This window comes from Podarcis bocagei (genome assembly GCF_964188305.1).
Source record: "Podarcis bocagei genome assembly, chromosome: Z".
Classification (NCBI taxonomy): Eukaryota; Metazoa; Chordata; class Lepidosauria; order Squamata; family Lacertidae; genus Podarcis; species Podarcis bocagei.
Window position 1 is genome coordinate 3,112,121 of NC_138140.1, and position 25,682 is coordinate 3,137,802.

Consider the following 25,682-nt stretch of genomic DNA (forward strand, 5'->3'; position numbering starts at 1 on the left):
GGGGGCTAGAGGGTGTAGGCAGGGTTATCAAATGGAGGAGGGAATACAAATACAAATAGGTACAAATTAAAGGTAAAGTGACCCCTGACCATTAGGTCCAGTCGTGGCCGACTCTGGGGTTGCAGCGCTCACCTCGCTTTATTGGCCGAGGGAGCCGGCGTACAGCTTCCGGGTCACGTGGCCAGCATGACTAAGCCGCTTCTGGTGAACCAGAGCAGTGCACGGAAACGCTGTTTACCTTCCCGCCGGAGTGGTACCTATTTATCTACTTGCACTTTGAGGTGCTTTCGAACTGCTAGGTTGGCAGGAGCTGGGACCGAGCAACGGGAGCTTACCCCGTTGCAGGGATTTGAACCACCAACCTTCTGATCGGCAAGTCCTAGGCTCTGTGGTTTAGATCACAGCGCAACCCGCGTCCCTTTAGGTACAAATTACAGCAGCACTAAAAACTGGCATGCCAAACAGGAAGCTGCACTCCTAAACAGTTTCACGTGGTTTTATGATCTCACTGAAACTGAACTTGGAAATCCTGGTAAAATGAAAAAGAGGGGTTCCCTGGCGTTGAGAGGTGACAAAAACTGTGCCACCAGGCAAAATGTCCTGGGGTGCTGCTGGTACAAGGTTATGTTATTGCTTGACGCAGGATAGCAAATGGAGCAGCCTCAAGCAGAGAGTGTCCAAGGCTCAGTCAAGTGGTTTTTTGCACCCGAGGCTGTTCTCCCTGGCTTAAAAACATAATGAATTAAATGGTGCCCCCTCCGCAAACTGACTGTCCTTTATGGCACCCGATATCAGGTCCCCAGGGCAGTCACTTCTCTTTACCTAATGGTAGGATGTGTTCTGGGGAAGGTGCACCACAACTGGAGCATCACCCCAGAGAAGGCCTGCTTCTGGCGTTGCAGCTTTCGCTCCTCCGATGGTAGGGGCACCTGGAGGAGGGCCGCCACTCACACAACACTTTGAGGAGTGCAATCCAAACCAAGTTGGTTGTTGGAAGTGAGCACTGGTGCTGCCTATTGCACCGCCAAATATTTCTGGGGCTGTCTTAAGTACAGTGGTACCTCGGGTTAAGAACTTAATTCGTTCTGGAGGTCCGTTCTTAACCTGAAACTGTTCTTAACCTGAAGCACCACTTTAGCTAATAGGGCCTCCCACTGTTGCTGCTGTGCTGCCGCAGCACGATTTCTGTTCTCATCCTGAAGCAAAGTTCTTAACCTGAGGTACTATTTATGGGTTAGCGGAGTCTGTAACCTGAAGCGTATGTAAGCCGAGGTACCACTGTACAGTCATACCTCATGTTGCGAACACTGCGGGTTACGTCTTTTCAGATTGCGTCCCGCAGTGACCCGGAAGTACCGGAAAGGGTTACGCCGTTTGCGCATGCGCAGACGCGCAAAATAACATCACACGCATGCGCAGAAGCAGGTTGCATTCCGTTCAGGTTGCGAACGGGAATGGATCCCATTCGCAACCAGAGATACCACTGTACTGCCAATATGTGCTTTCAAAGCCTGTTCTGACTTAGAAACCAAGGAAAGTGTATAAAATATACCAGACTTCCCCAGCCTGCTTCCCTCCAGATGTTTGGGACATAGTTGCTGAAGGAAGAAATAATGCACCCAAGTTTCTCTGCAAAATTCAGCTCCCCATTGCCCAGATTCTTTAAAAAGAGCATTTTAATAAGGGGGGGGACACATCCCACATCCCCTTCCCTCCAACCCCCAGTTGTACAACTTTCATATCAATCTCGATATACAACTAAATACCTACATTGCCCAGATTCTTACTTTGAAGGCTGAAGAGACCTACCCTTGTGTCACAGTTACCAAAACTGTTATTTGTGTTCCGATCTCAAATACCACCCCTTCTACTTGCCATCTGATGTAAGCGCTTTCTTCCTCGCCGTGGTTGGCGGGCCCTTGTTTACTCCCCTGTGTGTGTAAAACAGACTCCGCTGACGTGTCCAACTGCTGCCGCACAGCTGAGAACACCCTCTGTGAGAACCTGAAAACCTGTTGTTTAATTTCTCAGTTCCCTGGGTTTTAAGCTCACAGCCTCTTTGCAGCCGGCTGAGGCGTCGCAAGTGGTGTTTAAACATTGCACACACATTTTTAATTCTTTGAAAAGTGGAGCGTCCATGTCTTTTTAAAACAAAGTTGGGGTGCAACTGTTGTTTTAGTGCAGAACTGGAGGCATGGCCCCTGCTATAGTAGATGTGTTCCAACTTACTGTGAAGAGTCCTAGTTTTTATTCTTGTAATTTGTGTGTGCACTTGATAAATATCTAAAAGATTAGCATCCACTTTACCTTCTTTGGGGTGGGGTGAGGGAGGATACTTGTCACCAAGTTTGTAAGTGCGCATTTGTATGGTAGGAGTTTTTCAGAAACAAGACTCTCACGTTCCTCCACTTCAGTTCTATGTTTGACATAGGAGTGCAAGAACAGCCTTGTTTGCTCCAGCATTTACCGTATTTTTAGCACCATAACACTCACCATTTTCCTCATAGAAAGTAAGGGGAAATGTCTGTGTGTGTTATGGAGGGAATGCCTACGGGTGGCTTGCCTACAGATTTTCCTCCTCTAAAAACTAGGTGCGTGTTATGGTCGGGTGCGTGTTATAGAGCGAAAAATACAGTACTTTTTTGGGGGAAAAGAAAATAGAGAAGGCTCTACGTGCCAGAGGCTTGCAGGTGGACTACTTTGGAAAACTGAGGTTCTATTCAGCTACCCAGACTAGTAGCCATTCGTAGACCTCAAATCCACTTTTCGCTAATTCCCATACTCCAAGCTAGCAGCAATTTTACAGAATTGTAGAGTTGGAAGAGACCTCCTAGAGGGTCATGTAGTCCAATCTCCTGCAATGCAGGAATCTCAACTAAGACATCCATGACAGATGGCCGTCCAACCTTAAAAACGCTCAATGAAGGAGAGCCCACCACCTTCTGAGACAGTCCGTTTGATTGGCTGACTCTTACGGTCAGAAAGTTCTTCCTGATGTTTGGTCGGAATCTCCTTCCTTGTAACTTGAAGCCACGGGTTCGAGTCCTACCCTCCAGAGCAGGAGAAAACAAGCTGGCTCCATCCTCCATGTGACAACCCTTTAGATATTAATAATAATAATAATAATTTATACCCCGCCCATCTGGCTGGGCTTTCCCAGCCACTCTGGGCAGCTGCCAACAAAATATTAAAATATAGTAATGCATCAAACAATAAAAGCTTCCCTAAAGAGGGCTGCCTTCAGATGTCTTCTAAAAGTCTGGTAGTTGTTCTTCTCTTTGACATCTGATGGGAGGGCGTTCCATAGGGTGGGCGCCACTACCGAGAAGGCCCTCTGCCTGGTTTCCTGTAACTTGGCTTCTCACAGCGAGGGAACCACCAGAAGGCCCTCGGTGCTGGACCTCAGTGTCCAGGCAGAATGATGGGGGTGGAGACGCTCCTTCAGATATTGGAAGATGTCTGTCATCTTTCCTCTCAGTCTCGTCTTTTCCAGTCTAAACATACCCAGCTCCTCATAAGGCTTGGCTTTCAGAACCTCGTTCATCTTGGTCACCCTCCTCTCCACACTTTCCAGCTTGTCAATACCCTTCTTAAACTGGACACAGGACTCCATGTGGGGTCTGACCAGGGCAGAATCGAGTGGTACTATTACAGTCGAATATTTTTTAACAAGTACATGGCACATTTCCCTCCCACCTGCCTCCCAAAGCTCAGTTTCCCCTGTTTCTTGCTTGCTTCTTTCTTTTCTTTCTTAGAAGGCTGACACTTTGTAAAGCTTGTTTGCTTCTCCGCTTGAAGACAACAGGGCTAGCAAGGCTTCACCTCTGACGATAACCTGCTGTCTGTGAGCCGGATGACATAGTTTGCCTGGGACAATAGCAGGATGGAAGGCTTGGCTCTGCCTCCTTCCCTCTTAGCTGTTGCAACCCTCAGAAGGACGTCACTCCCTGGCTTTCCGGACTGTGTTAACGCTCTTAGTGTTTCTTCCTCCTGCCCTCCTTTGCTACCAGGAGTTCGGCTTGCTTGTAGCAGCCATTATATAAGGCCTTCTGGAAGGCAGGCAGACAATTTTTAGAACTGTTTTCTTTTTTTCATTTGCAGCAGAAGGGGGGGAGTTCTGATTTTCCCTAGTGTTTGTGCGGCTTGACTCCTGAGCAAGTAGTGATCAGCAACATAACCACTAGATGAGATTGCTAGGAGCCATCAATTGCCCTTTCCTCCTCTATGAATTCATCTAATCCTCTTTTAAAGCTTTCGCAGTTGGTCACTGTCACTCTCTCCGATGGATTCCATAGTTTAACTATGTGCTGCACATCGATCCTACTGCTCCTGAGCTCGCTGTCCAGTCTGCCTGGCCAAATTTTTTGAAAGCCTCTTGACCTAGTGTCCTTGTGGGATTTTTCTTTTCAATTTAATTATTTATTTTTTAGCAGTCTCTGCTTACTGGTTGTGGGTTTTTTCCTTCCAGTTTGAAAATTTACAATGAAATGATTAAAACGTGAGGCTGATAAAATAGTGCTCAATGAATTATAAATTATTTGGAGGCTATTATAAATGAAGGCATGGAAGACCCAAGCTCAAATTTGTGCTGGTTTGTAAGATTTGTATTGGCCATTGGCCAGCCATTTATCTCTTGGCACCCCTTTCCCATCTGTGAAATGGGCATGTTTCATGCTTGCTTCATAGAGTTGTTGGGCTGTACTGAAGCCAAAGAGCAGTGCAAAGGATATCCTGTGCGACTGAAAGAGCTGCTGTGCAGCTTTGACTCATCAACACACACACCCCAACTCTGTTTTCAAAGAACTCAGCTAGATCAGGCCAAGGCTTCATTTAGTCCAGCAGGTAATGTTCCTGACCATGTACAGAAGCAAGTTGCTTATGGAAAGGCTTCAAGCAGGACATCAGCCCTCCTCTCTGCACGGCTGCTGTTAGGTCCTTAGGTAAAGGTAAAGGGGCCCCTGACCATTAGGTCCAGTCGCGGACGACTCTGGGGTTGCGGCGCTCATCTCGCTTTACTGGCCGAGGGAGCCGGCGTACAGCTTCCGGATCATGTGGCCAGCAGGACTAAGCCGCTTCTGGCGAACCAGAGCAGTGCACGGAAACGCCGTTTATCTTCCTGCTGGAGTGGTACCTATTTATCTACTTGCACTTTGACGTGCTTTTGAACTGCTAGGTTGGCAGGAGCAGGGACCGAGCAATGGGAGCTCACCCTGTCGCAGGGATTTGACTCACCGACCTTCTGATCGGCAAGTCCTAGGCTCTGTGGTTTAACCCACAGCGCCACCCACGTCCCTTCTGGGTCCTTAGGGGTGGACAAATCCGCATAGAGGAATTTGTATGTGGGTGGGTGGCACTGGGCAAATGAAGATGAAGGGTGACTGATGCTTTGCAAGGTGCCTCCCACACCACCTCTGCTCTGAGAAGGAGGAGGAGGAGGCAGTGCTGGAGATTTGAAACTCAGAGGCCTGGATATACTCCTAATGTTCTGCTCCCCTGTACGCCCATGTCTCCAAAAGAAAACCAGGGTTCACGGTTGTTCCTGTCTTCTGTTATCTCCACAACAACTTTATAAGGTGGTTAAGGCTGAGGGATAGTGATTGACCTAGATTACCCAGTGAGCTTCAGGGTTGGAGCTGGTTTTGAACTTGGGTCCCCTTGCCTCTGTTTGAGCTTTTGGGACTGGTGTAGGCCACACATCCCTCCTTACCAATTCCTGCTCTGCACCCTCCTTTAGTTCTTTTGGCCGACCAGAATGTGTCCTTAACCTGGTCAACCTAATCCTCTTGCTTGCTAGGATAGAGGGGTGGGCTGCGTGCATTTGTATGTGCACACATATACACACTCACACATACATGCACAGAAACCTATGCCTTACCCGAAAGTAAGATTCGCAACCTCTGCTTAGCCCACTCTTGCCTCTGGCAAGCCTCCCCCATTAGACTCTCCATGAGGAAATGTGAAAACGTTTCCCTGTTTCCTGTTCTTACCCCCATGCTGAGAGTCAGTGTGACATGTTTGCAGGTGGGCTGCCTCTGAGTGTGCAGGCTTTGCTTATTTCAATTTTGCCTTCTCTGGAACTCAAGGCAGTTTTTGTGGGGTTCCAAGCTGGTCCTAGACTAGACCCTCAGATCTGCCTGGCATCTTGCGTCACCCCTCTGTGCCAGGCAGGCTCTGATTCCATTATAGCAAACATGACTAATGGCACCTGATGGAAACAATTCTTGGCAAATGTGTCTAATTCTTTTCCAAGGATGTGCAGAGCAGTTCATGTTTACGAAAATCTCAGGTGCTGGTAAATGAGGCCAGACTTCCTTCCCACCCGCTGCCCTTCTAGAAATTTCCAGCACCGTTAACCACCAACAAATGGGAGTTTAATTGCATCGTAAGTAGCAGTTGCAACCGGAGACTGTAAGTGGCAGCCAATAACCTTATTGGAGCTTTAATTAGATTGAGAAGTATCTCTCTTGCTGCTTAATCCTTGTTGGAGGGAGGGAGGGGGAGGCAGAGCAGAACTGCGCCAAAACCTCCCAGAGGGCAAAGCAGAGGCAAGATAGGTTTGTTGTTAGCAGGAAGCTGGCGACAGCTGCAGGGTCCCGAGAGCTTCGCTTGGAGAATCCCCTCTATCTGGAGGAAGGGTGTGAGGATTCTCTCCTGTTAACCTAAGATGAACTTTCTGGACTGGGCCCGAAGGGGACCCACCTAGCCCAGCGTCCTGTTCTCAAAGTGGCCAGCCGGGTGTCCCAATGGGAAGCTCAGAAGCAGGACCTCAAGCACAGTAGCAACTTTCTCCTTCTGCGGTTTCCAGCACAGAAACCAGCACTTCTTTGGTGTTCTGGCTGGCCAACCTTCCTGGCCCTGAAGGCTTCTCAACAAGTGGTTTGCGGCTGTTGCTCTTTAATAGCAGTATCAAAGGAGAGAGGCCATCATTATAAAATCAGATTCTACACAGGGCAGGAAAGGCAGTCACTTATCACATTATTCAGCTGTACACTTTAATTTTAAAAGAATGCTTTAAAACAGCTAGGAGATACGTGAAATGGATGTCCAGGGTGTGTGTGTGTGTGTGTGTGTACAACTAGAGGAACTACCTGCCCACCCCACTGGAAACTTCATCTCTCTGCCACCAGCATTTTGCCGGCCCAGCACCTAAGTCAACAAGAGCAATCATTGGGTTTCTTTGCAAAAACCCTTCTCTCTCTCTCCTCTGCCAACCTTCCAGTCCTGTAGACAGGTAGCCAATGGTCCTGAGATCTAGCTCAAAGTCACCACGTGCAGCCAGGTTGTGTCTGCAGTGGATGGAAACTGCTCCTGTGTCGTCGTCTCCCCTCGCATTACCACCCTGTGACTTTTTTTTTAATTTAAAAAAAAAAGCTTCTCAATTCTTTTCAATCAACAAATTCTCAACATTCTCTCCCTGCCCCCATGCTCATCATTGCTTTGCAAGAAGTACATAGTAAACCCTCCTTGCTTTACTCTTCTCTCCACCACCACTAATAACCCACAGTATGAAGAATATAGTCACCTGAGGCAACACCATCACATCACATTCTCCCTCTGCTAGCAGGCTGGGCATGGGTTGTTTGCTTTTCAGGTGGGGGGGGGAGTTTCAGTCTACACACACACACACACACACACACACACACACACCCATTTAAGCAAACAGTTCCTGGAAGGGAGCAGGATGTCAGGGCAGGCTCCAGCGTCCTGTGAGTTGCACCTTCTCCTGGAAGACTGTGGAGCACTTTTAAGCTGGTGTGTGGCAAGTGACTGTGTGAAAGGATGGCAGATCCCATCAGTCTTGGTTGCTGTCACTTTTTCATTTTTCCAGTCTTAAATCCACAACCCCCAAATCTGCATTGTTTGCTTTTTTTTAAGTTACACATACACACACAAAAATCACATGCTATTTCCCTCCAATATACACGGGGTAAGTTGATTTTGAATAGGACAGTTGTGCAAAGCTCTACATTCTAGTTGGGGAAAGAGGAATGGGCATCCACACAGGGCAGTGGAATGGTAAGTCCTCCACTTAGGCGAACCCAAATCCCCAGATTCCCAGCTTTCATTTTTTGAAAAATATACATACAGTCATACTTCAGGATAAATACGCTTCAGGTTAAGTACTTTCAGGTTGCGCTCCGCAGCGGCCCAGAAGTAACGGAGCGCGTTACTTCCGGGTTTCGCCGCTCGCACATGCGCAGTCAGTCAAAATGATGTCACGCACATGCGCGGAAGCAGCGAAATGCAATGCGCTATCGCGTCTTATGTTCTGTTCGGGATGTGAACAGGGCTCCGGAACGGATCACGTTCGCATCCTGAGGTACCACTGTATCTGTAGATGTGTAGAATCTGAAATATGGGTGAAATGTACTGGTGGTATTAATATTTTTCTTCTGAGAAATTAGCCTGCTCCCCACAGCCTTTTCAGTGCTTTGTTCTGCTGCTGGGGAAAACTTGCAGACAACCATGATGTGTATGTGTATGTGTATGTGTGAGTGTGAGTGTGTGATAGAGACTTATAATACAATGCAGGGTGTGCAGGAAGTGGGTTTGCCCCCCCCCCAGCAATACAAGAACTTGGGAGGCCGGTGTGTCTGCCAAAAAGTGGGTGGTAGATTCAGGCTAAATAAAGGAATGCAACATTCATTTCACTGCCACAGTGTTGCATTAATTTATGCAACAACGGGATGGCCACTAACTAAGGTGATTTTTTAAATGGAGTCTCCATGAAGTTCAGTCCAGGGCTGTTGGTGATGTTGTTCCTGTTTAGCAGTGATATGTAGCTGGGTGGCATCTGCTGGGGGAGTGGGAGGGCTGGAGCCCCTGTGGCCTCTGTTTGGGGGGCAATGCTCTGCCCGAGCCCCACCGCCGCCGCCGCCGCTCTTGGCCCTCCTTCTCCGCCTTCCATGCCTGACCCATCACGCACCACTTCCCCACCCCCCCACCCCCCGAAGAACCAATAACTCAGGATTCATTGAAAAAAATCTGGTTACCTTAGCTCCACTACAGGTGTAACTCGAAAAATTAGAATATTGTGGAAAAGTTCAATTATTTCAGTAATTCAACTTAAAAGGTGAAACTAATATATGAGATCGGCTCATGACATGCAAAGCGAGATGTGCTTCTACTTCTCAGAAGTCCAATCTTGCTCGATTTGCAATCCTTGTTTTGCTGATTTCCTTGAATATTCTAATTTTCTGAGATGGTTAATTTGGGGTTTTCATAAACTGTACACCATGATCATCTCAATGATAACAAATCAAGGCTTGACATATCTCGCTTTGCATGTCATGAGTCTATCTCATATATTAGTTTCACCTTTCAAGTTGAATTACGGAAATAAAGGAACTTTTCCACGATATTCTAATTTTTCGAATTTCACCTGTAGAACAAATAAGGCTTGACATATCTTGCTTTGCATGTCATGAGTCTATCTTGTATATTAGTTTCACCTTTCAAGTTGAATTACGGAAATAAAGGAACTTTTCCACGATATTATAATTTTTTTAGTTTCGCCTGTAGGTCACGGTGGTGCTTTTGTCTTATCTAGCAGTGGCATTGGGGGTGACAACTTTGTGCAAAATGCATACAGATTACTAATGGGTTCTCTCTCTCACACACAGAGTCTTGTCCTCGAAGTCTGGAATGTGCTTTGCTGCGCCGTGAGTTCTGCCTCCCCGGATCGTATTCCTGTGGCCCGTGTCTCTCTCAGTTCATCGAGGATGAAGACGGCCAATGCATCCCCAAGGCACGAGCGGCCAGCGGTAGGTAGGGCTGGGTGCAGAAAGCATCAGCCAGAACAATATTGCCAGTTCTCTTTCCGCAGTTGAAACCCAGTAAAGCTCTATGCCAGAATCAGAAGTCTGGTGTCCATGTTGCCCTCTACTGTTTCATTTTCTGTTTGGAGGAGAGGCCCCCATCCTCTGCTGCCATGCTGTTTCCTCAGAGCAGCATTCCCTTGGGAGACTTGTAGGCAGCCTCCATGCTTTGGTGTGAAAGGTGAAAGCCGTTGAACCCAGACAAAGCATTTGAGTGTTAAAAAGGAGTTGTTGATGTGTTGTTGTTGTTGTTGTTGTTGTTGTTGTTGTTGTTGTTGTTGTTTTTGTGAACACAAATAAAACAATTGCAACTCATGACAACATAAAACCAGGATTCCTGCAGCATGGAGAAACTTGCTGAAACTTTCCTCCTAGAAAATTTATGGGGAGGAGGTCCAAATCCTTGCAGTAACACATTTGTTGCATCAGTATTTGACCTGTTTCTTATTCCTTTGGACCTCAGCAGCTCCAGTGATAGGCCACACATCTAGATCGGCCCTCCCAGGGAGAGCAGAAAGTGTTAATTTTCTCGGGGCTTCCCACCCCCCCAGTTTTGTAACTCAGTGGTTCATGTTAAGCAATAGCACCATCTCTAGGCAGCTGATGATGATAACTAAAAAAAGGTCTTCAGTGCACTTTGGTGCTACTCATTCTAGCCTAATGCAAAAGCTGGTTTTGGAAGTGCAAGTTTGAAGATCTTGCCACCTGTTGTATAAGGAACCTATTTGTCCCAGGTGAATGTACTGGACCCATGTGGGTACAGTTGTCTTCCACCTACCCACCTTTTGAAAAGTGAGGAATGGTGTTGGAAAGGAATGCAGTTTGTACACTGTGGTTCTCAATCTCCTGCCTGAAACATGACTTCATGCAAACTGATGATTCTTAGCGACAGATGGGAGCTTACATAAGAGCTTGTTTGTTAACGGATTGGTGTTCGGACTGCATTTCAGTTACCCGGGGAGATTATGTACTGCAAGTGGCACATCCTTTTCCCTTTAAAATGCTGGAGATTTGGGGCTTCTCTGTTCCTGCGCTGTTTGTCATTTCCTTTAACACTCTTGCAGTGGGTTAACTTCTAATGGAGTCTCACAAGAAACAGCTTGCCCTAGACAACTCATTCCCCCTTACTCATCGCACAAATGAATAACAAACTGGATTATCTGAAGGTGGACCCACATTTCAGTCCCAAATGCTTTCGGAGAATGCCTGAGGCACACCTCTTTACCCTGACTTTTAATACATGAGGGGCATAGTTTTAGGCCTCACCTTGTTTTTATGGTTGTAAGTTGTTTTATATATTTTTAATATTGATTTCAATGCTGCAACACATAGGTGAAGGGCAGATAATAAATGAACTAACAATAATAAGAAGTTCACCACCACAAGTGCACAAGGAGGAGGTAGCAGTTTGCAGAAGTCTAAAAAACATTTAAGGGGTGGGAACGTAACACGTATTCACAAAACAGCCTAGTGGCTGACTGGGGGACAGGGAAGAGAGATGAAACAGAGCAAACTCTTCAAAAGTGGTGGGCCATGGATCAGTGCTGGCCAATAATAATAATAATAATAATAATAATAATAATAATAATAATAATAATAATTTATTTATATCCCGCCCTCCCTAGCCGAAGCCGGGCTCAGAGCGGCCAACAACAATAAAAGCAACGTAGTTCACATAAAATCACAATCAATCAATTGAAAAGCATTCTAAAATCAATTCAAAATCAAATTAATGGCAACCATTGGGCTATAGTTCTGTGAGCATTACCGAAAGAGGGGGTCAGACTGTAAAAGTATGTTTAATTACTGTTGAAAATGATATGTTAAAAAAACTAATAAAAATTTTATATATATATATATATATATATATATATATGCAGGTTTTGGTGTCTTCGGGTGTCTTCCCGTGTAAGAGTTGGGGTGTCTAGGCGACGTTTCGACGAGGTCTCACTCGTCATCTTCAGGCTGGTGCTTTCGGCTTCTTGTTACTGGAACAGAGCCGAAAGCACCAGCCTGAAGATGACGAGTGAGACCTCGTCGAAACGTCGCCTAGACACCCCAACTCTTACACGGGAAGACACCCGAAGACACCAAAACCTGCATTCCTGTACCCGTGAAAATCTACGAAAGCATATATATATATATATATATATATGAATGAATGATACAGTGAGAACAGTATATTGGTCTAGATGGGCTACTGGCCTGCAGCAGACTTTTTATGTTCTTATGTACTTTCCCACACTCAAGAGCCCAAAATTCTGGATACCAGCATTCCTTTGCGGGGGTGGGGGGGTGTCCACTACCCAGGGTACACCTTGTGTCCCATGTAGTCCCTGTGTTACTATTTTTAGAACTCTGTGAATATTTCATGACTCCGGCAAGCTTTCCCAGCTTTTTATTGCTTGGGACATGAAAAAGTGTCTTTAATAATGCAAGCATATAGCACAGAACACACACAACCGAGGAGAACTGCACTCCTTCTCTCTCTCTCTCCGCCTGCAGCTCTAGGCTTGGCAGAGTTAACAGGCCTCTTTGCTCTGAACTACCAGTAGAAACAGACTCGCCAGCCAACCCAGCCCTTCCTCAGTTCATATTCTCAACCCTTGAGACAGCTTCCATCAAAACATCACCAGGAACTCATGTTAAGATTTATTTGCTTGGAAGCGTCCATAAACAGTTTCACCAAAAAAACAACAACAATCTTTTAGCAGTGTACATAAGCACAGTATAAAACAATCACTGGTAGTACACAAATAAGATCAGCCACATTTTAAAAATAAGTGTAGCCAGCTAGATGGTGTGTCCTGGTAAGGTTTGCTGAGACAAAACTTCCAGGCATGTGAAATCATGCAAGGAGGGCCAAATCTGAAGTGTCCCACTCAACCTTGGCTGTAGTGGAATCCCTGCAGGCCAGCAGCTGATCTTGTACCTACAGGACCACCTCTCCTGGTATGTCCCACGGAGGACCTTAAAATAAAGAGAGCCTTGCAGGCAAACACTTGATATCTGGGGGAAAGTGACGCAGGGGCCAACATCTAAGATGCTGGGTTGGTGGTGAGGGAAATGCAAGCTACAACTTCTCAGTCATGTTTTGAATCAGGACTTCGTGTCAGTCTGGGCTGGGAGATATTGGTGGCCCTACAGGTGTTATTGACCAGGAGTCTGAGATGATGGGAGTTCAGCAGCATTTGGTTCCCCATCCCTGATGAAAGGATTAAGAACTAATGCCATGTAGTAGAGTTTTCTTCTCTTTCCTTTTTTTTTGTAATCTGCTTTGTAATAAAACCTAAACCGGGGAGCATTTAAATTTTGTTAAATAAAATAAAGATTAAACAATAAGGGACAGGATAAATTGAACCTATTTATGTCACTTGGAACCTTGTGGTTACTGATTTGTTACGCTTTATTCTGGTATGTAAATTTGTTCCTTTATGTTTGGTTCTAGATATCCTCTTCAACTTTTGCTTAATTTTATTTGTCATCCGTTTTTGTACTTTATGTTTTATTATGAAAAAAATATATGAAAAAAGCAACTGCAAAATAAAATAGATTGAGTATGAAGTTACAAGTCCCCAGTTCAAATCTTACCAAGTTGCTTCTGGCAAGTCTCTCTATCTCTCATCCTCTCCACCAGGAATAATATTAGTGGCCTACCTGCAAGGTGGCTGTAATACATGTCAAATGCTTGGCAGAAGTCTACAGACAGTGTGGCAGCTTTTCCCCCAACCTGATGGCACTGCTGTGCTGATTGGGCTGATGGGAATGATAGTCCAAAATATCTGGAGGGCAGATAGAAGGAATCATAGAATTGTAGAGTTAAAAGGAACGCCAGGGGTCATCTAGTCTAACCCCTGCAATGCAGGAATCTCAACACATGGTCCATCTAATCTGAAACTACCAGACCCTGCTTAGCTTTGAAAATGTGGTAGCAGTTTTCTTGCTCTAGTACTAGGAGTAGGCTGGCATATATAGACATTTCTCATCTACACTATTAAAGGTAAAGGGACCCCTGTCCATTAGGTCCAGTCATGACTGACTCTGGGGTTACGGCGCTCATCTCGCTTTATTGGCCGAGGGAGCCGGCGTACAGCTTCCAGGTCGTGTGGCCAGCAGGACTAAGCCGCTTCTGGCGAACCAGAGCAGCGCACGGAAATGCCATTCGGTACCTATTGATCTACTTGCACTTTGACGTTCTTTTGAACTGCTAGGTGGGCAGGAGCAGGGACTGAGCAATGGGAGCTCACCCTGTTGCGGGGATTCGAACCGTTGACCTTCTGATTGGCAAGTCCTAGGCTCTGTGGTTTAACCCACAGCGCCACCCGCGTCCCATCTACACTATTAGGGTGGGGGTTTTTTTGGGGGGGGGGTTTGTTAAAAAAAACTGCTGGGAATGTGATGCCAAAGCCAGCTAGCTGCGCTCCTTGACCCTCCCTCCCCCATGCCAGCCCCCTCCCACACCCTGCGTACAAGAAACTCTGGCAATCATTCACTCTGATCTGAGGACGCTTAGCTCCTCCGGCAAACATCATAATTGCCACTCAGGGAACTGCATCTAACTGAATTTGAAGAAGTGACCTGGAGGGGAGGGAGAGAGAGAGAGAGAGATCTACAATTCCATCCTTTCAAAGAAGCCTGGCTTTATATAATTCCTAGCAACATAGGAGAAAACTCCCTAGGGGCTGAGGGGTCTTTCCCCCCATAAAACATTTGAGAGGGCCATGCCCCCCCCCAAGAGTTGACAGACATTGCCATTTTAAATGGTGTGTGTGCGCTGCTTCTTGTGATCAATTATGCAGGGCAGAGCTTACCTGCCCTCCCCTCCCCCATATTTTACTCAAGCCCCCCCCCCCCCGCCTAGCAGAGTGTGTCCAGTGTTGCCCGAGATTTTTTAGAAACTGAAAAATATTGCATTTTTTAAAAATGGATAGCGTGATTTGTGAGTTTGGACCCACCACGGCAAAAATTGGGTGAAGTCACGCCAGTCATGTTTTGGTCCGCCATCTTGGTTTGGAATTATGTCCTCACATCAGTGAAGACTCCCTACCTTAATGATCTTATTGAGTGGTGATCGAACCTATGCCAAAAAAAAAACCAGGTGAAGTAACACACACAACTTTGCCTGGATATTTAATCATATTCACATTTAGATGTGCCACTGTCTTCCAGAAGCAAGCGGACTAGACTTCAGTATGGGAGAAAATCCAGTTCACATCCCCAAACCTCTGCCCCCAGCCTACCTCACAGGGTGGTTGCGAGGGTGAAATGCCACTAGCTGGGGGAGGGGGGAGAGAACAGGATGCAAACATGGCAGCCACAAGTCCAACGCTGTTCGATTGGGGAAGAAACACAGTCAATCTTACTTTTAGCCTATTGTTGATTTTATAATTTATTATTATTTTTTACACATATTTTCCAGCATAACATCCTTTTAAACATCATTTCGAAATTTTCAGCTATCACAGCCTGAGACTTCCTTCAACCTTGACTGATTGTTTTCTAAAGTCTTTCTAATTATGCATTTGGTTACTGCTATAGTTATTGCTATAAACTCAAAATCCCCAGTACATCTATTCTTAATTCTCTTCACAATAATTTATAAATTGCTCCTTATGAAACTTCTTTCAACCCTACAAGCGATGTCAAGCTTATTGTTGGTTTTAATTATTATTTTTGAACGTTTTGCATCTTTTAAAACTATTTTTACTGACAATTATCAGTAAACCACCGTGAGGGTTTATTTTAAGCAGTTGTCTGGTCTATAAATTTATGAAATAATATGTTGATAACTTTTCTTTGGATTTGTTGTCCCCCTCCCCCCCCCAATATCTTCTGTCTTCCTTCTTAGGGCGAGCCAGTGCTCCCAACCTAGAGGAAGAAGTTGATTTAGTGGCAGATGCACTGTCCAAACAGAATAATGCTCTCCAGGATGGTAAGTCTCTCCTGCGGACCAGTTTCCACTCTGCACATCTTGGATGAAAGATTAGGGTTGATACTTTCTTTCTTCTCACATAGCGTGAGACCGTCCAGGGGTGCATGTGGGTTGCCCTTCTGCATGAATTAATTTGTAAAGAAATATACAATAATAAGAGTACAGGTGAAACTCGAAAAATTAGAAAATCGTGGAAAAGTTCATTGATTTCAGTAATCCAACTTGAAAGGTGAAACTAATATATGAGATTGACTCATGACATGCAAAGCGAGATATGCTTCTACTTCTCAGAGGTCCAATCTTGCTCCATTTGCAATCCTTGTTTTGCTGACTTCATTGAATATTCTCATTTTCTGAGATTGTTAATTTGGAGTTTTCATCAGCTGTACGCCATAATCATCACAATTATAACAAATAAAGGCTTGACGTATCTCCCTTTGTATGTCACAAGTCTATCTCATATATTAGTTTCACCTTTCAAGTTAAATGACTGAAATAAATGAACTTTTCCACGATATTCTAATTTTTCGAGTTTCACCTGTAGAACAAATAAGGCTTGACATATCTTGCTTTGCATGTCATGAGTCTATCTCATATATTAGTTTCACCTTTCAAGTTGGATTACTGAAATCAATGAACTTTTCCACGATATTCTAATTTTTCGAGTTTCACCTGTAGAACAAATCACGGCTTGACATATCTCGCTTTGCATGTCATGAGTTGATCTCATATATTAGTTTACCTTTTAAGTTGAATTAGTGAAATAAAGGAACTTTTCCATAATATTCAAATTTTTTGAGTTTCACCTGTACATTCATTGGTAAAAAACCTGTACATTCATTGGTAAAGAACGGGATAGACAGGAAGTCCAAAGTGTTTGTAGATATATGATTTTGGAATAGTTTTTTGTCCTTGTTTATTTTATTTAGGTATATAAACTTTGTATACATGCTGAAAATTATATTGTGATGTACTATGAAAATGTTTGCCGATGTAACATAAGAACATTAATAAACAAATAAAACTCAAAAAAAGGAGAAGAAAAGAAAATCTTTCGCCCTCACCCCAACCTTTGTGGACATGTTTTTGCCTTACACAGAAACCCCAGCCCCCACAGGCAAGCACCCCAGGATCGGTGCGTCGAAGTCAGTGTCCTGGCCAAAGGGACAGGCAAGACGCCCTCCTGCAACACCTTCCCTTCGCACAGAAGCAGTCAAAAGTACTCCAGTGAAAACCTCACTCTCGTCAAATGACGCTCTCATACTGGGTAAGTGGTTCAGCAAGGCAACTGGGTGTTCCATATATGGCAGAATATAATATAACAATGGAAGACTATATCAATCCAAATTTCAAACGCACAGCAGTGAGGCAAATAGTTGTTTCCACTTGGGGGGGCTCCCCCTCCCACCACAGAGTTTTGGACCCAATACCTGTGGAACTTAGGGAGTACTTCCGGAGTGCTTGGCTCACCACCGGAGTTGGATAAGAGGAATAACAAAGAAAGATGGGTTTGACTCGGTAGGGTCTCAGCTTATATCCTTTATTAACAATAGGAGAGCCTCTTCCATCTCAGTCTCAGGAGCCACTATGGAGACATTATCTTAACTCTTGAGATTGAAGCATAATCCTGTGGATGTGAGCTTAACCTGAAACATAAAAGATTTTCCAAGTTTGTTTTGATGCCATGTGGGTAACTACATAGTAAACTTAATAGCTGGACATGCATTTGTCTTGGAAGACAGCACTTTGTTTGGTTGGTTGTTTTAATTGTAATGAAGTTTGTAAAGAAAAATGTTTAATAATAGTAATAATGAAGTTTGTAAAGAAAAATGTTTAATAATAATAATAATGTTGCTTTTAATCGGTGTACAGTAAAGTTGAAAAGACACAATGAAGATAAATCAATTTAAACTCAACCACAGAGTTACAAAACTTGCTGAAATTGTCCACTGAGGTGGAAAGGACATCTCCAGCTGCCAGAAGTCTAATAGGGAGGGGACTCCTCTAATAATAATAATAATAATAATAATAATAATAATAATAATAATAATAATATTTTTTAATTTATAACCCGCCCTCCCCAGCTGAAGCCGGGCTCAGAGCAGCTAACAACAATAAAAGTAACACAGCATTCTAAAATCAATTCAGAATCAAATCAATTCAGAATCAAATTAATGGCAACCATTGGGCTAGAGTTCTATGAGGATTACAGGAGGAGAGAGGAGGTCAGACTGTGCCTTGGCCAAAGGCCTGGTGGAACAGCTCTGTCTTGCAGGCCCTGCAGAAAGATGTCAAGTCCCGCAGGGCCCTAGTCTCTTGTGACAGAGCGTTCCACCAGATCGGGGCCACAGCCGAAAAAGCCCTGCCTCTGGTTGATCTCAACCACGAGAGAGTTCCACAGAACTGTCCCACAATGCTGAATGCACCACTGGTTACTGATTTGCGGGTAGTGATTTTATGCTTCCACCTGCAATGAGGGGCAGTGTATGAACACTTATAACAAGGACAGTGTTCAAGCAAACAAATAAAATGCTAATGAAGAAAATAAAACCATAAAGGCTGGAAGTTCTTTGACGATGTTTCACCTGCCATCATCCCAGGAGGTCACTGCTGGTTCCTTCCCCACTTCCTTCCTTCCCTGGTGTGTCTCTATACAAACTCTCCGCCTGTGTGTCTCTGCAGGGATGATAGTCGTGTGTACAGCTGCAGGAATCGCAGCTCTGGTGGTGGCAGCTGTGTGCTGGTGCAGGTAGGCCCATGCAAAACCTTTACTTGGCAAGAGGCCAGCAGTTTAATTTTGTGCTTCCCCCCACTCCCACCCCAAAACACCATTCTTGGGAACCACCAGGAGGGGTGGAGATGCAGGTATAACAACGGCTAGAATGAGGAGCTGCTTAAGAGCAGCAACAACTGCAATTGTTTATTGCATTTGCATCCCACCATTTTCTCCATGGAGCTCACAGCGTCACCCATGGTTCTCCCCTTCTTCATTTAATCACTACAACAACCCTGTGAGGTAGCTTGGGCTGAGAGTGAACGAGTGGCCATGTAGGGATTTGAACCCTGGTCTCTCCCAGGTTCAAGTCTTGCACTCTAAGCACTAAACAAGGCAGCCCTGGGTACCAGGCTGTGCTGTAGTATCAAGGGCTGAGGGATGTGGAATGTTGCCCTCAAGCCCTTCTTATGGGCTTTTCAAAAGCAGGCCACTGTTGGTAACAGGCTCAGCCTTTCTCAACTTGTGGGTCCCCACATGTTGTTGAACTACAACTCCCATCACCCCAACTAGCAAGGCCAGAGCTCAGGGATGATGGGAGTTGTAGTCCAACAACATCTGGGGACATACAGGTTGAGAACCGCTGGCACTAAATGGATTTCTCACCTGATCCAGCAAGCTGCTGGTGTGTCTAATTATTCGCTTGCTTTCCTCTTCCTAGGCTGCAAAAGGAAATACGCCTTGCTCAGAAAGCAGACTACCCAGTTCAGAAACTCCCGGGCCCTCCATCGTATGACAAGATCTCAGTATGTCCTTTCCTCTTTGATGCCTGTTTGCTGGCTATGCACTAAACTTGATGCTCTTCACTGTTTAAAGGGAATGTGGGGGGAAAAACATTTGTATGCCTAATTCCAGGCAATAATGAGCCCCAGTTACCCAGCCATAGCAGGGGGTTGCCTTTGCATCTCTGTATCATATACCGTTCTGGCCTCACAACCTTCCAAATACATCTCTGCTAGCAGGGGCAAGTCATTCTGCATGTTTCTGCACTGGATGCAGTTAATACAATTGCTCCTGGGGCATAAGAATTACCTTCCCTAGGGAGGAGTCTGCACATTGCTTCCCTTTGTAAGCAACTGCTGTGGACTTGGCTCCTTCTCAACAGGAAATACTTGCCTGGACTGTGATAATTTCTGCATGCTCTTTTCTTCCAAACTCACTGCAACTTGGGCTAACTTGCAATGTTATGTACACTGTGTCTGTTTTTCTCTCCCCAAAGCCCGGCGATAAGAAGTTGGCACAGAGTGCCCAGATGTACCACTACCAGCACCAGAAGCAACAGATGCTCTCCATGGAGAAGTGAGTAGCACCTTTTTTCACCCATGTTTTTAGCATTTTCTTCAGACTGCGGCTTCCACACACCCCGTGGCAACAAGTCTGCTTTATTAAAATACTTTTATCTCACTCTTCACCCTAAAAATAGAGGGAAGTCCTCTTAGAGCAGCTCCCCAATGTCATTGATGAGACAATTCCCTGCCCCTCAGGCTTACAATCTTTAAAAAAGGCATAATATAAGAGAGAAAGGAACGGATTTGGATGAAGTAGGAAAAAAGCAAACTCAGTTAGGCCTCTTCCTTTCCATGCATGGTTCTGGGACTGGGTTCCTGTGGAGGGTGCATTTCAAAAACTTCTGCCCGAGAGAACTGGAACAGCCAGTCCACAACCTTGCATCCACATCTTTAGTGTATTTTTAATGTGGACTTGGGTGGCGCCATGGGTAAAACCTCAGTGCCTAGGGCTTGCCGATCGCATGGTCGGCGGTTCGAATCCCCATGGCAGGGTGAGCTCCCGTCGTTCGGTCCCAGCTCCTGCCCACCTAGCAGTTCGAAAGCACCCTTAAGTGCAAGTAGATAAATAGGTTCCGCTTTCTAGCAGGAAGGTAAACGGCGCTTCCGTGTGCTGCACTGGTGCTGGCTCGCCAGAGCAGCTTCGTCACGCTGGCCACGTGACCTGGAAGTGTCTCCGGACAGCGCTGGCTCCCAGCCTCTTAAGTGAGATGGGCGTGCAACCCCACAGTCGGTCACGACTGGCCCGTACGGGCAGGGGTACCTTTACCTAATGTGGACTCACTTGGGAGAAGAAGAAGAAGAGGAGGAGGAGGAAGTTGGATTTGATACCCGTCTGTATCACTACCCTAATGAATCTCAAAGCGGCCTACAATCTCCTTTCCCTTCCTCCCCCACAACAAACACCCTGTGAGGTGAGTGAGGCTGAGAGACTTCAGAGAAGTGTGGCTAGCCAAAGGTCACCAGCAACTGCTTGTGGAGGAGCGGGGAAGCGAACCCGGTTCACCAGATTATGAATCCACCGCGCTTAACCACTACACCACACTGGCTCTCTACATTCCTTTGGCCTTTGTGATGTGGCCTCTGACTCAGATAGCCTTTTTAAAAGCTTAGGTCAGCCTCTCCCCAACCCAGCAAGCCTCCAAACTGCAGCTTGCACCAACTCCTGCTAGCTAGCACAGCCATGCTGGATAGGAGGTGCAGTTAAAACACCTGAAAGGTACTAGGTTGGGGAAGGCTGGTTGGATTTTGGGAAGATTCAGGACAAAATAAAGTGCTTATTTACACATCACATATTTAAATTATGGAACTCCCACAGGAGGCAGGGATGGCCACCAGCTTTGGGCGCCAGGCAAAAACATTTATCTTCTCACAGACCTTTGGCCAATTAAACAATATGTTGTTTTTTTTAAAATGGCGGAGGGTATTGTTTTTGTTATTGTGCAATGTGCTTTTGCATTGTAAACCACCCTGTAATCTTTGGATGAAGGACAGCATGTAAATAATAATAATAATAATAATAATAATAATAATAATAATAATAATAATAATAATAATAATATTCCCATGCTGTTCTTTATCCAAAGATTGCAGGTGGTTAATAATAATAATAATAATAATAATAATAATAATAATAATAATAATAATTTATTATTTATACCCCGTCCATCTGGCTGGGTTTCCCCAGCAACTCTGGGCGGCTTCCAACAGAACACTAAAATACAATAACCTATGAAACATTAAAAGCTTCCCTAAACAGGGCTGCCTTCAGATGTCTTCTAAAAGTCTGGAAGTTGTTTTTCTCTTTGACATCTGGTGAGAGGGCGTTCCACAGGGTGGGTGCCACTACCAAGAAGGCCCTCTGCCTGGTTCCCTGTAACTTGGCTTCTCATAGTGAGGGAACTGCCAGAAGGCCCTCGGCGCTGGACCTCAGTGTCCAGGCAGAATGATGGGGGTGGAGGCGCTCCTTCAGATATACCGGACCGAGGCTATTTAGGGCTTTAAAGATCAACACCAACACTTTGAATTGTGCTTGGAAATGTACTGGGAGCCAATGTAGGTCTTTCAAGACCGGTGTTATGTGGTCTCAGCGGCCGCTCCCAGTCACCCGTCTGGCTGCCACATTCTGGATTAGTTGTAGCTTCCGGGTCACCTTCAAAGGTAGCCCCACATAGAGCGCATTGCAGTAGTCCAAGCGAGAGATAACCAGAGCATGCACCACTCTGGCGAGACAGTCCACGGGCAGGTAGGGTCTCAGCCTGCGTACCAGATGGAGCTGATAAACAGCTGCCCTGGAAACAGAATTGACGTGCGCCTCCATGGACAGCTGTGAGTCCAAAATGACTCCCAGGCTGCGCACCTGGTCCTTCAGGGGCACAGTTACCCCATTCAGGACCTGGGAGTCCGCCACACCTGCCTGCCCCCTGTCCCCCAAAAACAGGACTTCTGTCTTGTCAGGATTCAACCTCAATCTGTTAGCTGCCATCCATCCTCCAACCGCCTCCAGACACAAATAATAATAATAATAATAATAATAATAATAATAATAATAATAGCAGCAATGCTCCTGAATAACAGTTGCTGGAAACCACAGAAGGGGCAGAGGGCTCCTGTGCCCAGAGCTGGCTTGCGGGTTTCCCACAGGCATTTGGGTAACCAATGTGAGGACAGGATGCTGGCCCAGGTGGGCTCCCTTTGGCCTGATCCAGCAGGGCTCTTGTCGGGTTCTTATATGACGGCTTTTGGAAAGGTATAGTTAAATTGATGGAAGGTCTGTGTATACACCTGAAAATTGCCAAGTGCAGTCTTCTGTGTTCAGAGACAGGGCACTTTTGAGTACCAGGTGCCAAGGTCAAAGGGGGGGCGGGGAGTAGCAGTCTCACTTTATTACCTGCTTGCCAAACTTTATCCTTGGTGGCTCCCATTAGAAGAGAAACCCTGGACCAGGTGCCCTGTGGGCTGACCTAGCAAGGCCAGCTGAGTTTCCCCAACACACCTAGCCAAGTTTCAGAAACGTGTTGTGTCAGAGTGCCAGAGTTCTGCAGATGGCTAAGCTTGGAAATGCAGCTTTTGATATTCCAGGGTTTCAACACAGGACTTTTTAAAAACCTGGGAGTGGCTCCAGCTAATTCCTGGAGCTTCTGAACCACCACCACCACCACCACCACCACCCACCAAAGACATTTTGGCTCCCTGTGTGTGGAGTCATAGAATAATAGGACTGAGTCAGAAGGGACCCAAAGTGTCCTGTAGCCCAGCTCTGTGGGGAAAGTGGGTTGGGTGTTCTGAACTGGTGAAAGGCAGCGGTGTGCCGGTATTGTGTGCTACACTCTCTCCCTTCCTGCCCTGCCACCATCTCACCTCCTCCACCCCATCAATAGGAATAAAGAGGAGGCCAAAGTTCCAGAATCTGCATCATCGGATGAAGAAAACGAAGATGGAGACTTCACCGTCTATGAGTGCCCGGGCCTTGCTCCTGTGAGTGTTTCCTCTTCCACGCACCAAAGAGTGCCCTTGGCCCTCTGACAGCTTTTCTTACTCTTTCTGTGTGCTTCTTGATATCTAAGTTCTACTTGTTTTATTGAGTAATGGCTCACAAACTCAAATTAGGATAAATTATTGATGTTGCACTTAACCCACACCTCCAAGCAGTGTTGGAAGTGGCCGGGGGTTCCTGCACTTACCCAGAGTTCAGTTTCCTTGGAATGAGGATCAACAGAGACATCGGTGCCTTTAGGAAACATGGTTTTATTTACAGGTATATACAACCTGGGACGCAGGTGGTGCTGTGGGTTAAACCACAGAGCCTAGGGCTTGCCGATCAGAAGGTCAGCGGTTCAAATCCCTGTGACGGGGTGAGCTCCTGTTGCTCGGTCCCTGCTCCTGCCAACCTAGCAGTTCGAAAGCACGCCAAAGTGCAAGTAGATAAATAGGTACCGCTCCGGCGGGAAGGGAAACAGCGTTTCAGTGCGCTGCTCTGGTTTGCCAGAAGCGGCTTAGTCATGCTGGCCACATGACCCGGAAGCTGTACGCCGGCTCCCTCGGCCAATAAAGCGAGATGAGCACCACAACCCCAGAGTCAGTCACGGCTGGACCTAATGGTCAGGGGTCCCTTTACCTTTACAACCTGAGCATAGGATGGAGGGGCTCACAGTATCGGTGGCCCAGCAGATCTTGCTACTTCAGTAGGTTTCCAAGTCATAGCTTTGGGGTCCAACACAGAGCAAGGTGTGCCTCAGTCTCCCCAGCTTCCAGCATCAACCCAAACTCACTCACACAACTCTCAACCCCTCGCACTTAGCCTATTGTCCTCAGGAAAGGCACACCCATTTGTCTGTACGGCAACAGAGCTCACTCTTTCAAGATGTGAATGATGAGTAGTACTTAGCTGACCTGCTAAGGCCATCACCATGAAAAAGAAGCTGATTTGGCAGTTTCTCTCTTGCAGAACATAGCTTCACAGATACAGGACTGCAGGTTTGGGAAGGAACCCATGGTATCCTCCAGACTGAATTCACAGACTAATAATTATTAATACAGGTGATTCCTCAATTATACGAGGGTTATCTTCCAGGGTTCCATCATAAGCCCTCAGTCCTCCAGCCAAGCCAGAGCCAAGATTGCTGTTTAAGGACAACTTCCACCCAGGCAGAAATCCTTGTGGAGAGCGTAGAGCAGGACTGGTGAGGGGGAATGGCCTCAGAAAAGGGGATTTGAACCCTTGGCTCCCTGGTCTGGTCGTCTAACCACACACTGGCTCTTGAAGGGGAACACCAAGTCTTGCTCTATTGTGAGAGAGCATTTCATTTGTGTGTAAGAACTCTTGAGTTCTTCCAGTTGAACAGTGTAGGGCAGTAGATTTTTAAAAGGAAATGCTGAAAAAACTGGGGGTTGGGGGAGATGACTAAAAATTCTCGAGGCAATTAATTTTTGCTGCTTTTCACATCTTCTCCCTTCTCTTTCCCCCCTCACCTGTGCCACCCTGGACTCCATGCAGACTGGCGAAATGGAAGTGAAGAACCCTCTGTTTGATGACTCCTCGCTGCACTCCCCACCCACCAAGTTGCACCCATGACCTCTGGCCGAGCATGTTGTGGACTGTGTCTGCCGAGCCTTATGTGTAGGAATGTCCCAACCTGCCGACATCCTCACTACCTAAAGAAAGAGTCTCCTTTGCAGCACCTCCAGATGCCCGAATGTGCATCTCCCCTCCCCCCTCCCCACGCCAACAAATGAATCTCTGAAATGAATGCACATTATTGGCTTCTGGGGAGGGCGGGTGGGGGGGCTTCACTCTTCAGCTCTTCATTGCTACCACTGCAACCCCCAACTCCTCTTAGATACAACAACCTAGCACTATTTAGATGATTGGGCACATGAATTGGGGTGGGGGGAGGAAATGCCTGTTTGCTGTTTTGTTGACTGGGGTGGGGGCAGAGTGTGAGAGAAGGAAGGGGAGTTCCCTGACTTTTTCACCCACCCCCAACTCCTGAAAGGGGCCCTTGTCCTGGGGGCCAAGTCGTCTTGTCAGCCCTCAGAGCAAAAGCCCGAAATGAGAATCCACCCAGCATAAAATGCTATAAATCTATTTTGAATCCAGTGGTGTAATCCCTCCAATTTGTAATATATAAAAATACATGTGGATATACCTTGCAGTTCTTTATTTGAGCAGTATGGTTGGGGGATCGTGCCGACGATCTGTATTTTGTGGAGATTGAAAGGGAAGTTTCACCTTCCTACCCAATAGTACTCCTAGGACATTAAAATGCCCATTTTAAAGGTGGGAAGGGGGACAAAGTAAGGCAGAAGGATAATGGCATTCATGGTAGTGAAACAATTTCAAATCACTTCTGGGCTTTTATCTGCCAGGCAGT

General features: G+C 46.0%; 1 protein-coding gene across 1 annotated transcript in view; it reads left to right on the plus strand.

Moving 5' to 3' along the window:
- Positions 1-25,456, plus strand: part of NPDC1 (neural proliferation, differentiation and control 1) — a 51,423-nt gene extending 25,967 nt beyond the window's left edge. The window contains exons 2-9 of the mRNA XM_081179860.1: positions 9,624-9,764; positions 15,667-15,750; positions 16,850-17,017; positions 18,433-18,499; positions 19,185-19,269; positions 19,743-19,822; positions 23,190-23,286; positions 24,806-25,456. Of these exons, the coding sequence (XP_081035986.1) occupies positions 9,624-9,764; positions 15,667-15,750; positions 16,850-17,017; positions 18,433-18,499; positions 19,185-19,269; positions 19,743-19,822; positions 23,190-23,286; positions 24,806-24,883 (800 nt within the window). The 3' untranslated portion in view covers positions 24,884-25,456. The remainder of the gene's footprint in view (positions 1-9,623; positions 9,765-15,666; positions 15,751-16,849; positions 17,018-18,432; positions 18,500-19,184; positions 19,270-19,742; positions 19,823-23,189; positions 23,287-24,805) is intronic.
- The last annotated feature ends 226 nt before the right edge of the window (positions 25,457-25,682 follow it).